The sequence below is a fragment of the Leptonotus elevatus genome, chromosome 1 (assembly GCF_054856555.1).
Source record: "Leptonotus elevatus isolate MCC_2025b chromosome 1, RoL_Lele_1.0, whole genome shotgun sequence".
In the NCBI taxonomy this organism is placed as follows: Eukaryota; Metazoa; Chordata; class Actinopteri; order Syngnathiformes; family Syngnathidae; genus Leptonotus; species Leptonotus elevatus.
This window is the reverse complement of record NC_141239.1, coordinates 54,951,382-54,968,685: the sequence shown is the minus strand read 5'-3', so window position 1 is coordinate 54,968,685 and position 17,304 is coordinate 54,951,382. Positions and strand designations below refer to the sequence as shown.

Here is a 17,304-nt window from a genome sequence, read left to right as displayed (position 1 = left end):
GCGCGCTGCGCTTCCCCGTTGCCATGGTGACTCGACGAATCAGGGCTCAATTGATGTGGACTTTTTAGTGTAGTGGCAACACTAGGTGAAACTACTCTGCGTTGATATAACTACCTCAGATCAGCTGTCCTGGAACCGAAAACGCGGAGTTTCCTATCTCAGGACATGTCAACTCGCTGTTCAGGGTTATGATTTGTAAAATGGACCCCTGCTGATGGACGTCCATTGCTGGAGGTAACAACAACATAACTTTAAAATGGCGTGATTACTGTGGGAAATTAACAAAAAGGAAGGGGCTACGGACGAGGCACGGGCGCCGTAAAGTCGAAACGACGTAGGTCGCGTACGACGTAACTCGAGGACTCCCTGTTTATTTATTTTACAACGTAACTTACTATTACTTTGCCAATCCCAAAATTACAGCTCACCTGGAGTTCTGAGCACCCCAGTTCGAGAACCACTGGTCTATATCAACTGAAAAGGTTAATTATACAAGAAATTAATTCATTCAAATAAAGTACCACCAATTTGTTCATGTCTTTAACATGCAGTGATTATTTTCTTTTTATCAAAACAAAATTAACTGAGCAATGAGTAGGGAAGAAACCAAATGCTAAAAACATGCCGTTTTCATTTATTATTTAGTGGTATTGTCGCAATATCAATATGCTGTCTCACACAAATTTGGATAATTGTCCTGGTCCCGGTTAAAATTGGGATTGTTTAGCCTTAGCAGAGGTCAGCGCTCTGAAAAAATTGCTATACACTATAATGGACCATGTGGATGATACCTGAACCGTACGCACAGTCACTATAACAAATACAACAATCATACTTCCCTGTAGATCACATACCTGCCCTGTTGATTTCAATGATCTCTTCTTGTGCCAGTGGACAATCTCCAGCGCCCATCATGCTGCCAGATCCCACCATGCCAGGCCCCAAAACATTGCCCATGAGCCTGTGCGGCGAGGCAGTTGCCATGGCGAGGGCATCCGGTTTGCAGTAGTTGGGACTGCCTGGCTGTGGTGCACGGGGTATATGCTTGTTCCTCTTTTTGGGGAGCTTTTGCTTAGCCATGGCCAGGGAGTAGTACATACCGAAGTTGTTGACAATGACTGGAACAGGCATAGCGATGGTCAACACACCGGCCAAGGCACAGAGGGCGCCCACCAACATTCCTGACCATGTCTTGGGAAACATATCTCCATAGCCCAGTGTTGTCATGGTCACCACTGCCCACCAAAAACCAATGGGAATGTTCTTAAAATCTGTGTGGGCACCAGCAGTTGGGTCATCCGGGTCAGCACCTACGCGCTCAGCATAATAAATCATGGTTGCAAAGATGAGGACCCCCAGTGCCAGGAAAATGATGAGCAGCAGGAACTCATTGGTGCTTGCCCTTAGAGTGTGGCCCAGGACCCGCAAACCAACAAAATGGCGAGTGAGCTTGAATATGCGCAGAATTCGAACAAAGCGCACCACACGCAGGAAGCTGAGCACATCTTTGGCTGTTTTGGATGAAAGGCCACTAAGCGCCACCTCCAGGTAAAAGGGCACGATGGCCACAATGTCTATGATGTTCAGGGTACTGCGGAAGAACTCCGTTTTGTCAGGGCAGAAGATAACACGCAGCAGCACCTCAATTGTGAACCAAATGACGCAGACACCCTCAACATATGTCAGCCATCCATCTGTGACCACTTCAAACACTGTCTGCAGAGTGGAAGCAACACAAATAATAATACTGAATAAACAAAATATTCCATTCAATCATTCATATTTTTCTGCACTGCAGCAATAAGGATGTAAAATTAACCCAAACATTCCAGTGAAAACATTTATTGATAACAATTTTTAAAAAAGCTAGCGCTAAAGTTAGCTAGCTAGCAAGATTTACAACTTCACATTCTTTATAAATTATTAGCATGCTGCTAGAGTGAAATATGCCACCAAAAAAAGTGATAATACATCAAGCAGTATCTGATTTTAATTACCGGTCGCCAATTTTCAGTTGAGTGTTAATTATTGTTACTTTTGTCAGTGTTAAGTTATTTCAGTGAGCATTGTGGCATTTACTTTCTTTAACGTAAGGGTACCAAGGATTTAATCCTAAATGGTATGTGTGTTGTAATGTTTGTACCTTAAAATTATTCTGTAAATGTTGAAATCATTCTAAATGGACAGTATTTTAAGACCCCAAACACTTTTAGGGGCTTTATAAATAAAATCCATAAGCTTACAATGGACACATTAAGCAACTCATTGACATATCAAGTACCTCCTCGTGTGTCACATTGCTAACAGTGACGTTCTCAGTCAGGTTGTATATGGTGTAGAAGGCTTCGTGGGTCTCCAGGCAGAACGTAGAGATGGAGAGGAGGATGAAGAAGAGGGAACCAAACGCCACATACTGCAGAGGGAGGGGAAAAAAGGGAGGAGGTTAATATGTTTCATATTCAAAACCATCTTCACCATGCTGTCATGTCTGTGAACGCTACTTCCCTTGGCTCATTCCAGCCTTAAACACTGCATTCAGGTGTTCATTATTGTGTTCATTGTGCAAGAGGGGTTCTGCGTTTTGAGCCATTGCACCATGTGAAGCTGTTATGCAAGAAAGCTACCGTTAGGGGGTATCTGTAACACTGTGGAGAGTGGAGCAATGTTGTTAAATGCAAATGGCCTCCCTGCTGCATGCCCATTGATTTAGGCACATTCAGCGAGATAGGGATGTAGTAAAATGTGATACCTGTAGTGTGATATCAAGGAAAGGAATGAGGAAAAACAAGTGACTAGGAACACTAAAATGAGGTTTAACATACTTCAGGTATTCTAGAGATTGCCTGTATGTATGCAGAACATTCTGCAATGTTATATTAATATTAAACATAGTGTACATCTATCATTGATCATCCATTGGCCTCAATATACATTATACACAAGTGAAGTACAGTATTCCATTATTGCTAATCATCCATGTATTTCAAGGAAGCTTTTTTCTGTACTAAGCCTGTGTGCGTGCGTGCGTCCGTGCGTATGATTCCATTCCTTTTTTGCTGCAGCACCCCCTACCATTCAATCCCTCCATTTTGCTCTCTCTCTCTCTCTCTCTCTCTCTCTCTCTCTCTCTCTCTCTCTCTCTCTCTCTCTCATACTCTATCTTACTCTCTCTTCTTACAATCCTTTTAATATGCTGCAGTAAGATGCTTCTTCCCTTGTGTGTGCATGTGTATATGAGTAATGCTTTACCCCTAACAGCGTACATACATTTCTACATGTAACGTGGCTTACAAATAGAATGTTTGATACCAGTTTTTTTTAGACTGATACCAGTATAAATAAGTACAGTACTCAACTCTTGATTAGTCACCAATACCACATACTGATTTCACTTGTACTTTTGATAATTTAAAATAAATAAGAAAAAAAATATATATATAAATATATATATATATATATATATATAAAAAAAAATATATATATATATATATTTTTTTTTTTCCTGCACTGCATGAAATTAATGGCAAATTTCTATTCTTGTAATTTCTCATTTTTAGTTCCTGAGTTTAGTTCCTGATTGTAAGACGAGTATTGCCCGCCGTCACGAGTACCGATGCCTTGAAATAAGGCCTTGACACATGCACATGCATGTCAAAACTTAAGTATGTGACTAGCGTGTTGCATTTAAAGGCAATGCGAGATGCTGCTTTGATTGGCCATGATTGAAGTCAGATTTCTCCCACTCAGATCTGCTGCCTATGCTTATCTGCAAAATTACAAATATTGGAATTGAGCCTAATGTCTTATATTCAATGTGCTTGTGTTATTTCCAAATGAAATTTCACTTTAACCAATAATTTGCAAATATAATCATAGTTAAGGAGACGTACAGGTCTTCTTCTTCTTCTATTCCTTTCGGCTTTTCCCTTCAGGGGTCGCCACAGCGCATCAGTTGCCTCCATCTAACCCTGTTCTCTGCATCCTCTGCTCTCACACCAACTACCTTCATGTCCTCTTTAACTACATCCATCATTCCTGATTCTATCCATCCTGGTCACTCCCAAAGAGAACCTCGGCATCTTCATCTCTGCCACCTCCAGCTCTGCCTCCTGTCTTTTCCTCAGTGGCATTGTCTCCAGACCAAACAACATCGGTGTTCTCACCACAGTTTTATAAACCTTTCCTTTCATTTTAGCTGAAACTCTTCTATCACACATCACACCTGACTCTTTTCTCCACCCGTTCCAGCCTGCCTGCACACGCTTTATCACTTCTTTTCCACACTCTCCAATCCTCTGAACTGTTGACCCTAAATACTTAAAACTCCTCCACCTTCTTGGTCTCTTCTCCCTGTAACCTCACTCTTCCACTTGGGTCCCTGCCATTCACACACAGATACTCCGTCTTGCTACGGCTAACCTTCATTCCCCTCCTTTCCAAGGCAAACCTCCACGCCTCTAGCTTCTCCTCCACCTGTTCCCTGCTCTCACTACAGATCACAATGTTATCAGCAAACATCATAGTCCATGGAGATTCCTGTCTAACCTTGTCTGTCATCCTGACCATTACCATAGCGAACAAGAAAGGTCTCAGAGCTGATCCCTGATGCAGTCCCACTTCCACTTTCAACTCCTCCGTCACACCTACAGCACACCTCACCACTGTCTTACAGTCCTGATACATGTCCTGCACTACTTGAATATACTTTTCTGCCACTCCAGAGTTCCTCATACAAAACACCAGTTGCTCTCTGAGCACCCGTCATAAGCTTTCTCCAAAACTACAAAGACATAATGCAGCTCCTTTAGTACTTCTCTACCAACATGCTCAAAGCAAATACTGCATCTGTGGTACTTTTTTCTTGGTATGAAACCATACTGCTGCTCACAAATGTTCACCTCTGCCCTCAGTCTCGCTTCAACTACTCTTTCCCATAGCTTCATTGTGTGGCTCATCAGCCTTATTCCTCTGTAGTTGCCACAACTCTGCACGTCTCCCTTGTTCTTAAAAATGGGCACCAGCACGTTTCTCCTCCATTACTCAGGCATCTTCTCACTATCTAAGATCCTGTTAAACAACCCAGGCAGAAATTCTACTGCTACCTCTCCTAGACACTTCCATACCTCCACAGGTATATTATCAGGACCAAATGCCTTTCCACTCTTTATCCTCTTCAATGCCCTTCTGACTTCATCTTTACTAATCTTTGCTACTTCATGGTCCAGTCACCTCTTCTATTCTTCGTTTTCTCTCGTTTTTCTTATTCATCAACTCTTCAAAATACTCTTTCCATCTTCCCATCACACTACTGGCATCTGTCAACACACTTCCATCCCTATCCTTTATTACCCTAATCTGCTGCACGTCCTTCCCATCTCTGTCTCTTTGCCTTGCCAACCTGTATAGACCAGTCTCTCCCTCCTTACTGTCCAACCAAGCATACAAGTCATTGTAAGCCCCTTGTTTGGCCTTTGTCACTTCTACTTTCACCTTACGCTGCATTTCCCTGTACTTCTGTCTACTTTCTTCAGTCCTCTCAATGTCCCACTTTTTCTTAGCTAACCTGTTTCTCCGGATCCACTTCTGCACCTCCTCATTTTACCACCAAGTCTCCTTATCTCCTTTCTTTCCAGATGACACACAAAGGACTGTCCTACATTTGCTGTAGTTGTCCAGTCATCAGGAAGCACCTCCTGACCATCCAGTCTCATCTCCTTCCTGAAAGTCATACAACACTCTTCCTTTTTCAGCTTCCACCATTTCGTCCTCTACTGTGCCTTTGCCATTTTTGTCTTCCACTTCTACCACTACTTTGCAGTCCTCCTTCAGATTACACAGTCTACACAAGATGTAGTCTACCTGTGTACTCCTACATGTTGTAGTGAAGTAAGGGTTCCAAAAGGGTTCTTCATGAAGAGCAGAGGTTCTACCCAGAACTATGGACTTCTGAGGAAACCTTTTTTGGAAAAAAAAAAGATCAAGGGTTCTTTTGAAGCTAAGGGTTCCTGTAAGAACCGGTTCAATAGAGAGAACTCTTTTTGGTTCCTCAAGGACTGTTGAAAACATGGGTATTAGAAGATCCTTACCATCACATGTTTATACATTAATCAATTTTCACTCAGAAATTCTCTGGAAATTTTACAAGGAGCGTATTGAGTGAATTTTATCATTTTATTTAAAAAGAAGAAGTTACTCAAGCATTGAGGATGGAACTTTTGACCTTCAGGTTGGGAGACAACCACTGTACCACCTGAGCTATTTCAATCTTGTTTGTCCCTCTACTGCATAGGTGTCAAAACTCCAGTCCTGGTGGGCCGCAGTCCTGCAGATTTTGGAGGTTTCCCTTGTAACGAATACTGCCAGTCACCCTATAATTTTTTGTTTTTTGTTCTCCCTTCCCCAAACATTCCACTCTTGGAAATATGTGCGAGGTGAAATCTGGGGTTTTGAGGTGAAGAGATAAGCTTTCCCCCTCCGGTTTCACCCTCGTGAGAAAGGTCAAAATGTGACTTCTACCCTTTCAATAATTCGTCGCCCAGTTCTATCAGGATGTTAATGTTTACTTTTCACCCGACAGAACCACGAGTTTATGGTACTAAAGTGTCTTATCGGGGTCTCCATCGTCTCCACTGTGGAGTTGGGGGATTAACGCGACAGATAAACCATACCAGTTGTTTAAATTGACCCAGATGGCCACATTCCAGCGTTCTTGAAAGTTACATGTGACCACAGCGCCTTCAAGCGGGGACGGTCGAAACTGCCCTCACTTGGAACTCCTATGACCCACAAAGCAATCTTACACATTTCACCTAAAACTAAGAATTCATCACATACAAGTGAATGTACGCACAACTGAATGTTTTACACCATGTATGTTTTGTTTGTGTTTGGAAAAGAATTTCATCTGTATGTCAACTTCACAAGAGAGTTCTTAGTTACTCCGCAAAGAACGAAATTAACTCGTGCCGCAGGATTAATCGATATGTGTAACGATAACATGTTTTGCCTGGAAGAACTTGGCTTGCCAGCCTGACCAAATTTTTATTGTTAGTTATTAATTCTTTAAATAATTTGGAATTTAAGAAGTCTTGGAGTTGAGTCGAGTTAAAGTTGAAGGGCGGTTCTCCTCTCCTTTCCTAGTCCACGCCCTCCACTTTTAAAAGCGGGCGCGGACTATTGTTCGCCCTCTCTCGTCTTCTGCCGCTGTTCCTGTCATCTTCTTTTTTTTTCCGTCTGTCTGGCCAGAAAAGACAAAAGAACTTCCACGTGGCAATTCTTCTTTTGTCCAAGAAACTACCAAGTGTCTCGGACTTGGCGATCGTGCTTGTTGGCAGTGTAAAGCAGCCGGCACGCGTCCGCACTGGCAGACGGACACCTTGTTTGTTTTTATTTCATTTTTCATATTTTCTTTTTTTGTGTGGTCGTCCCACGTCGGCAATACAGCCGCCGACGAACTTTTCCGTGACCCCTTTGGGACCCAGGCACTACAGTTGGATGGACATGCGCAAGTCCAGTGCGTCCCACTGCACCTGCTCTCCGACTTCCCATCGTGGCGAGAGCGGGTCCAACAGCTGATCTCCCTCGGGACGCGGACACACAGCGAATTTCGGCTTCAGGTGATTGGCCAGCTAAGACGCGGATCTCCGAGAGGACAAATCCGGTTGGGGCCAAACACACCTGAGCCGAGCTGTGGCGCGCGCGTCCGACTGCTGAACAATTTTTCATAATTTTTATATTTTGCCTCGTTTTTTGGAGCAGTTTTTTTCTTTCCTTTCTTCTTTCTTCAACTGATAGTCTCTCTCCGCTCGACCACCTCAATCCAGTAAATTGCACATCTCATGCCCAATTTGACATATCGCTGGTGCAACTTCCATTTCAAACATCTGACAGATTTGGCAAGTCAAAACTTTCCTTTCTACCTCGTTAAATTGTTCCTTTCTTATTTCCATTAGTTCACGTTATTTTCATTTATTTTACCGTATGATAGTTAGGTAGACCGTATTGTGATTCTGTATGTGTGACCGTAGTGAATAAATGCATGTTTTCTTTTTAAATCTAGTTCAGTCTCAATCGTGCTTGTGTCTGAGTGGATTAGTAATTATTTTAGTAATACAAAGAACCACAAACTTTGAATGTGGCGACTTCAGATTATGAATAAATAAACGAGAATTTGGATTTTATTTGTTGTGTTTCTCCAACCTGAAAGTAAACAGAACGTGGTGCCCCTATAAGCGGTTGGGGAAATTACGACTTCCTCAAGTGTTGATCAAATTACTAATTCGTCCAAAAGACAACATCAATTATCGCTACACCCTCTTCCAACACAAGCTGATTCCAATCAGCAGGGTCGTTATCAGGCTTATGCAAAGCTTGCTGATGAGCTGATCATGTATCAGCTGTGTTGGAGAAGGGATACATCCAAAACCTGCAGGACTGCGGCCCTCCAGGACCAGAGTTTGACACCTATGCTCTACTGCATTGCTGGACTGTCCAAAATGAGGCCAACATACTGAGGTACGAGGATTCCACCTACACCGACACTAGCAATATACTAACACACAGCAGAAGCGGCATGACTCAGGTGGTACACTGGCTGTCCACCAACCTGAAGGTTGTGGATTTTTACCTCACCCTTTGTAAAAGTAGCCTTTTTTTGTTTTGTTTTTAATAAATTGGTCAAATGTACTCCAAACTCTCCTTGTAAAATTGACTTAGAATTTCTAAGTGAATACTCAACCATGGCTAAAGATTTTTCAAGTCTTTTTCTTCTTCCTTTTTTATCAGTGCACTCTGGGACTGAGATAAGAGGCATTTGTCTGCAGAATAACTTTTTTGTGTGTGAAAATTTAGAAAACAGCACAAATATTAATGTAGCAACACAAAATAATCTCTGTATATTCATTTTGTTCCTGCCGTTGTAAGCCACCCTGGAGGGAGGACCTCATGAGTCCCATTTATTCACTTTTGGAAATTGGGGAGTTGACCTATTTCTTCTTGGGTGTGGGTGGCAGCATTGGCTCAGGAGGTAGAGCTGGTTGTCCAGTAACCAGAATGTCTGCTGTTCAATTCCCACTCTCTCCAAGTTGTGTCGTTGAGTCATTGGGCAAGACGTTTTACTGGTACACACATTGACTCCAGTGCCACTTACACTGATGTACCGATGGTGCGAATGTTTGCTGGTGGTTGTGTTGCCCAGAAGAAAAGATGGATTTTAGTATATGCGGGACCTGGGAGCTGGCTGCCAGGTTGGTTGCCCTGTGGGAGTGGAATGATGGCTTTGCTACTGAGTATACGCTCCGCCCTTTTCAAAACAGGTTTGACATACCAGTGGTACTACTATTCACATGTGAATTTGTATTACAAGCTGGATTGAAGTGAAACCTCATGCTATCAGAAACCTCATATTATCAAGGTAAGTAAAATCTACTATCTTATTTCAGCAAGTGTGATTCGAGGACCCTTATGGAGAAAGGTAGACGTTTTTTTGTTAATATTTGATACATGAGTTAGAGAGTTTGGACAAAAAAGACGTGTGCCACTGGCTTCAACAAGTGGATTAGGGTGAGTATTGAACCTCCTTTTCCAGTAATTTATTTTTACTGAAAAGTATTTCAACTTTAGTGAAAGTAATTAAAGTGAAAACCTTGTGGGGTTCGCTCATTTTCACCTGATTTTGTGCCAGTGGAGGCTTTTGTTATAGGAGTTAGAGGACATGCTTATTCAGTCTGTTCCACTATCACCATTAGGATGTGTTTATAAATTAATTAAATAAATAAATGCATACTCTGACTGCTCTCATTCGACCATGCATGGCTTTACTTTACTTTTTATAGATGGCTTCATCTGGTGCAGTATGTATGCCTTGTATTGATGCTACTAACTGTCTTTTTTTTGTCCTCCCTTTCTATGTCGTGATTGCTGGAGATTATATGAATCCACCTACTGAGGACACCCTGTCATGTTGCTGATTCCACTGGACCTGTGTTTGTCCCTGTCCTGTCCTCCCTCGGGGGCCTACATAATAGCTTTTCCTTAGACCGTCTGCTGTCATTATCCATCATTGTTTGAAGATTTTTAATTAATAAAAACAAAATCCTCTTTAAAAAATGTTTGAATGTTTCTCAGTGTCAAGAATAATGATGAACACAATAAAAAAAAAGTGTGGCTCTTAATACAAACCCTTATATTAAAAAACACTCTTTGAGCAGGTTCTAGATAAAATCCTTGAAGCATAAAAGGGTTCTCAGTATAACTTACTGTGTTAGTTCTAGATGAAACCCTAGCAATATAAAATACTTATTTGTGGAACTCGCTGTGAAGGTTCTAGATGAAACCCTTAAAATACAAAAGGGTTCTCATTGGAACTCGCAGTGAAGGTTCTGGATGAAACCATTGAAACATCATAGGGTTTGTCAGTGGAACTCTCTGTTTGAGATCTAAATGAAACCCTTAAAGCAGGGGTGGAGGCCTGCAGGTTTTGGATGTTTCCCTTCTCCAACACAGCTGATATATGATCAGCTGATAAGCAAGCTCTGCATAAGCTTGGTAAAGATACTGTTGATTGGAATCAGCTGCGTTGTAGCAGGGAAACCTCCAAAACCCGCAGGACGCTGGCCCTTGAGGACCGAGTTTGCCCACCACTGCCTTAAAGGGTTCTTTGTTTAACCTCTCATACAGGGTTCTAGGTGGAACCTTTCACAGATGGCTCTGGGTATAACCCATTATGTTCTCGGTAGAACCCTTTGGAAGGGTTCCAGGTGGAACCTTCATAAACTGTTCTAACAAGAACCAAAAAAGGGTTCTCCTATGATAACAAGCTGGGTAACCTAAAAAAATTCTAACAAGCACTTTTACTTGTGTACCTCCACTCTTGTAGGTCATCCTATTTCCTGCCTCTTCTGGAAGAAAGTATTCACAACAGCCATTTCCATTCTTTTTGCAAAGTCAACCGTTCTTCTGCGTTCCTCTCCTGGATACTGAAGAGGGTCTTCTGCCCAGATTTAGTCATAACTGTTTTAATTTCCTTATTTTCTCAGTAGAGCTTTGTTCTGCGGATGTATCTTTGTGAGTGTTATCGCAATTTCTGCCAGGTGCAGTCATGACTGAAAAACCTCCTCTATTCCTCAAATGGGCTTTTGTTTTGTGTCTGAATAGTGTCCTTGAATTTATCTCATGTCCGGTCAACTCCGGTTGAACTGTTTACTGGAAACTGTGTGGTACCGCCCTTCAAGATAGTATAAGAATATTGTAAGTCCTCTGTAATCTTCGCACTTGTGAGAAGCCACAGCCATTGCCTGTAACTCACTTGTGCCCGGAATATTCTTTCGAAATAAAAGCTTCGAAGGAACTGTTCATCGTCTCCAGCCTGTATTCGGATAACCAACATTCTCACTACCCGAAAGGAAACAAACACGCGGAGGAAAAGATCTACTCCACAACAATACCAAACTTGCCCATTACCTCCTCATCACCTCTGTTTCCTGCACCAACATGTTCATTGAAGTCTGCACCAATGTCAACTCTCTCACTTCTAGAAATGCTCTCACTTCAGGGTACCACCGGCACACTCTAGGTCAACAGCACCGATGGCAGTCGTTGTTAACCCGGCCCCGACCGATCCGGTATGGAAGTCATATATTTGATTCGCATTTTTGATTTGGCCAAAGTTTTACGTCGGATGCCCTTACTGACACAACCTTGTGCCCCCTTCCGGCTACATTGCCCCCTTGCGGTTACATCACAGGTATAATGTGATACCATGTGATCATTTTGTTTGTCTGGATAACGTTAACTTTTATTCGATTTTTCCTCTGTGTATAGGGTTGCGATCCTGTTTTCTTGCTAATCAAGCTTTGGTATTCAATGTATCTGTAGCTGATTAACCATTTTGTTATCATAACATATACTGTGCATGTGTGCTAAAATTGTGTGTGTGTGTGTGTGTGTGTGTGTGTGTGTGTGTGTGTGTGTGTGTGTGTGTGTGTGTGTGTGTGTGTGTGTGTGTGTGTGTGTGTGTGTGTGTGTGTGTGTGTGTGTGAGAGAGAGAACTAGTGTGAGAGTATGTGTCAGGTCAGCAATGAAGACAGACAGATGAAGTCTTCGTCTAATCCAATGAGAGCACATTGAGTCCCACAGGTTATTAACTATGGTCTAATTTAACATCCCTATCTAGAGCTGTCCTGGTTACACAAACTTTCTCACGCGCACACAAACACACACGATTAGGAGGGCTGAAGTATATTAAAAGGGAGCCAAAGAGCAATACAGATTTTTTTTTAGCTATTTCCAAATGGGAGGTCTTTCATTGAAAAAAAACAAAAAACATGTTTTTATTTGCATATCACGTGCAGCTTTTGATGGTAATGGTGATGATGATGGTAAGACTCACAGTGAAGAGGTTCTGGAGTTGAATCCCGGCTCAGTTTGCACATTCTCCCCATTGTATTCCAACATCCTCCCCCATTCAAACATGCTTGAACACAGGTGTGAATGTGAGTATGAATGGCCTTGCATACCAGTCTTCTAATATCGCCAAGTCTAAAAAGTATAGAAAATGGATGGATGGCCGGATTTTGACTACACAGTATGAATACTTTATATTGTCATCCTCTCAAAGGGCCTCATTAATGAACATGTTTGAAATAATGCAGTATTCTTAAAATTTATAAAACACCAAAAAAAGGGGGGTGGGGGGATCAAACAGAATATACAAAGTTCTCTATATGTATTATTTGAAATCCTCTCAAATTTGAGTGTGGTAATTTAGTTGATGTGCTACAGTTGGTTTTAAAATTGTGACGTGGTGAGTGTGGATTTGGATACTTATTAATGGAACCTCCTCAACCTCCCAGTTATGAAACCTACATGACACATACCAGAGCAGAGAACTTGCTTTTTGCTTCCCCACATTCTCACTGGTCCTCCTCTTCATCATCACATTCCCTTGCTCCTGTCATTCATACAGCATGACCTAAATCTCTTTGCTCTACCTTCTTCCCTCAGCAACTGACTACTGTATCTTTCTCAAGCATTCTCGCTTATCTTCCTCATCTTTGACTTCTTCTATTTCTGCCTGCCTGTATTTCCTCATTCTTTTTTATTTTTATTTTTTTATTTTTTATTTTTTTTATTATTTATTTATTCATTCTTTTCTGACACTTTTTAATTTTACACCACTCCTTTATTTGAGTTTGTGTTTTCGTAGAGGCCTCGATCTAACGTTAGCCAAATGAGACTGACGCCTACCACCTGTGGCATCAGCATGATCGTCAGCACGTCCCGTTGGAAAACTGACGTTAGTACACACCGTAACAGACAGACACAGACATATTAAGTACCTTCTGCACATGTGTGAGAACTAATCCCCCTCCATACCATCGCCGATGGTAGTAACTAGGGGTGTTAGAAAAAATCGATTTGGCAATATATCGCGATATTACAGCGCGCAATTCTCGAATTTTTAAACATTAATTTTTATGGGAATATTCAACAAAACGTCTTACTTAGGGTTAGGATTTACACATTAAGCATGGAAGAATGTTATATTAATGGAACAGTAAGCCTTAATATTTTATTTTATTTCAAACATGAAACAGACTGCAACCTGTTTGTTAAATGCAGTGGCTCAGTTATAAGCCTGAATTTTCAGATAAATACATTTTCATAAACATGTACATGTACAAGTTTACTGATTAGTATTTTTTAAATTAGAGTTTTAAAAAATTGCAATAATCAATTTATAGATTCATTTCGGGATTAATCGGTATAGAATCGAATCATGACCTATGAATCATGATACGAATCGAATCGCTAGGTACTAGGCAATTCACACCCCTAGTAGTAACTATTCCTCATTGTTAGAAAAAGGCAAACAGAAAGGGTGGTGGGATTGAAAACATAAGCAATGCATACTCATCAGTGGCGCTTTGTTACGTGCTTCAAGCGTAGGGTGTGTTGTTACACTACGTGAAACTGGACGGTCATTGGATATATTGCTGGGCTTTATCCCACCCTTGGATGCTTAGCGTCTCTGGGAGTCAATGAGGCAGTGGGCTGGCCTGAACGCTTGACTTTTGCATGATGATTGGATGATCTGGGTTGAGGCAAAATGCTTCTTTGATTGACGGGGAAAAGACATAAGCGAATCATCGACCTTGAAATATAAAGCTCCACCACTACGTTTTTCAGTTTTTCATTCTGTTGTTCTGAACTGACCGGAGACTTTGGGAATCCCCAGCAATTTAGTTAAAGACAACTAGCGCTGCATTTAGCAACTCTCTTGTGTCACTCTTTCTTTCTTTCCCCATTGAGCTACCCCTCTCAAATTTTGGTGAAGCCATTTGTTAGTCTTCTTTACGAAGAGAAAATTTGACTCTGTAAATTCTAATACACTTTAAATTCAAATCCAGGCAACCGGTTTTCTTTATTTTTTCTGCACTGCTTCCAGTTCATGTGCATGTTAGATTTTTGGGGGTTGATAATCTGACTGCCCCAGAACACAATTTAGCCCCTCGATGTTTTACAGTGTTCCTGTTTTTGTATGTTTCATTTTTTTATGCCACAGTAAGTCGACAAAAAAACTTCAGTTAAGTATCATCTCTGGAAAAATACACTCTCCAAGCATTGTGGTTTGTCAGTTTGTTTTGTCAGTATATATTTCTGTTGTATTTGGTCTCAATCACTCGTCACGGAACCTTCAACAGGAAAACTGACCAAAACATTGCAGTATTCTGAACAGCCCAGATCTAAATCCTTTTGACCATCTGTGGATGGATGGATATGAACATGCAGTCTGGAGAAGGCACCTGTTCAAACTAATATAGCTAGAACAGTTTGCGCGTGGGAAGGGCATACTTGTCTTTCATACTTCAGTTGGACCACAACAGTAAAACAATACAGTATCTGGTTATCATTAGTTCACTTTCAGCAAATATTTGTTTTATTGTTTTTGTCACTTTCAAGCCATTTTTTTGGTGTGTGGGTGTGTGGGGGTTTTGGGTGGGTGGGGGGATTGGGGGTTCCCAGTAACAACAATTTTGTCCCAATGTGGAGTAAAATGTATGAATGAGTTTGGAAGAGGTAGGCCTTTCCCAATGGCCATGTTCAGTGTCTTTGTACAGTTCTGATGTGAGTTGAGGGGTTAAAGTCGACTTGGGAATTAGTCAGCTTCTGACAAAGTATCAGAGATGGATAATGGAAGGCACAACCAGAGTGTGTAATGGAAAATGGATATAAGTTATCTAATTTTAACACATATGACCTGTGTTTTAGCTTGTTCTTCTTGTCTTGAGAGCAGATTTTGCTTCAACCCTTGCAGTGTGCAATTTAACATCAGCGAATCATTGGCCACCCTCTTTTGTGTTCAAGCAATTGTCACTGATCCTTTTATCGCACATCTAATTATCTGAACATGTGAAGCCACAGTTGCAAAAGCAAGATTGAGACACAGCAATGTCCTGCTTCAATGAGTTATGTTTGAATAACTGAGGCAAAACAAATTACGGCTGTAGCGTTACGGCTCTGATGTGACAATGAGGGAGGGAAGACATGCGGGCAGTTGATGTTTGGGAGAAGGATGTAGAAGATATGCAGAATCTTTGATGGAAAAGGATGACATGCTCTGGCAAAACCTAATGGGACGAGGCAAAAGGAAAAGAAAAAGACTGTTCCTGAGCTGAAGAAGTTACTCCAGCTGCTGCGCAGTCTACCAGTTACAAGAGCAGCGGCGTGGTGGCTATTCCAGGCCGACATTTTTTTTAAATAGACCCTAATTCCAATATAATTTCAGGTGCACACAGCCATCTTTTACCAACACATATCTAGAGACTACTGTTCAACAAATACAGGACGATTTATAGGGAAGGCTGCATGCACGGCAGCACACCTCCAACCAAAGGAGCTGCAGCGCACACATCTGGCAGAGTGCACTCAGCTACAGAATGTTATTGTCAAGCACAACAAAAAAGTACGTCTTCAGGCTGCAACATGTGTTTATGCTTGTTTCAAGGCCAACAAAGCCACCCCTCGCTCCCACCTCTGTCGATTAGGGTTTTTCGTGATGCAAGCTCATCTCAATTTCACTATTCAGCAACTCGCTAATATAGTAAGGTAAATGTCATGAAGAAAGCAGGCAGGTGAGAATATAATGGGTGCAAGGCAGACAGAACTTTTCAGCGGGGGGAGTATAAATTGCTGCTGAGGTAGGGAACCAGCAGGATGACAGCTAGGCAGGTGGAAAATGTGGTAATATTAAGCCTAGCAGACCATGCATTTCTTAAGCAAATGATTTTGTAACACTTTTGATTTTTTCATGATAAAATTGTTAAGTCCTTACTTATGGCAGGATGGAAACTTGTTGCTCACCTCATCAGAAAATGATCGAGTCTCTGTGACCTGATTTTGGGATTCGGTAACATTGCACTTTAAGCAGTTAATGTAAATAAACATTTTGATATTGAAACATTTGTTAATATGTCAACAAATTGACTGGATTACTCTGACATAAAACAGCCTGTGTGATTCACGCCTATCTTTTCTTACATGGGTTGCATTTGTGTAGTAAGAACGTAATATATGATAAATTACAATTATTCATAAAATTATTAGCAGCAGCAATGGCAATGAGGAGGAGGCGCGGGTCTTGGAGGAAGAGGAAGATATGGTGGTCATAATGGGGCCCTTGTGCATCCCACCACACTGACTTGGGCCTCCAAGTGCAATTTAACATCAGCGAATCATTGGTCACCCTCTTTTGTGTCAAAGCAATTGTCACTGTCCCAGACGCTGACACTGCACGACTGTAAATACACAACATAGAGATCCAGACGTCACGTGACTATTTCTCTGAACATGCCCCCCTGCGGCACAGCATTAATGAACAACAACGGCGAGGAGGGCAAAAACTAGCATTTATCTGTCATCTTTCCGCCCAAAAGCATTGACAGTCACTTTGATGAAAAGGGCATGATATACATGTGCGAGGTGGACACAATGGATTGTTCATGAAGTGTCAGGGGTGCTTTCTTTTCAACTCGGCGACGCTGCTGTGACGTGGAATTACCTCCTCTCTTGCTAGTGAGTGCTTTCAAATCTGATCATACAGATTTATTTCCCCTTTATTTGTGGTTAAAATGCCATAGAAGTTAGCAGTTTCATGCAAGTCTTGGCAGTGTTATTTAGTTACGTTAGCAACTTAGTAGCTGCTAATTGGGCCGCGGCCGCCGTCATTTATGCTGTAAAAAGTCTTCCTTATGGTTTTGGTCCGTTATTAAATTCAACTGTGTAATATCTATTAAAACATAGCAG

The 17,304-nt window shown here is 41.6% G+C and overlaps 1 protein-coding gene across 2 annotated transcripts in view; it reads right to left on the bottom strand.

The window, feature by feature from the left end:
- Nucleotides 1-17,304, bottom strand: part of LOC147184683 (voltage-gated potassium channel KCNC1-like) — a 72,894-nt gene that overhangs the window by 17,337 nt on the left and 38,253 nt on the right. For both annotated transcript variants that reach the window (XM_086070372.1, XM_086070373.1), the window contains exons 2-3: nt 2,282-2,413; nt 855-1,716 (exon numbers count right to left, since the gene is read on the bottom strand). In XM_086070372.1, coding sequence (XP_085926498.1) covers nt 855-1,716; nt 2,282-2,413 — 994 coding nt within the window. The remainder of the gene's footprint in view (nt 1-854; nt 1,717-2,281; nt 2,414-17,304) is intronic.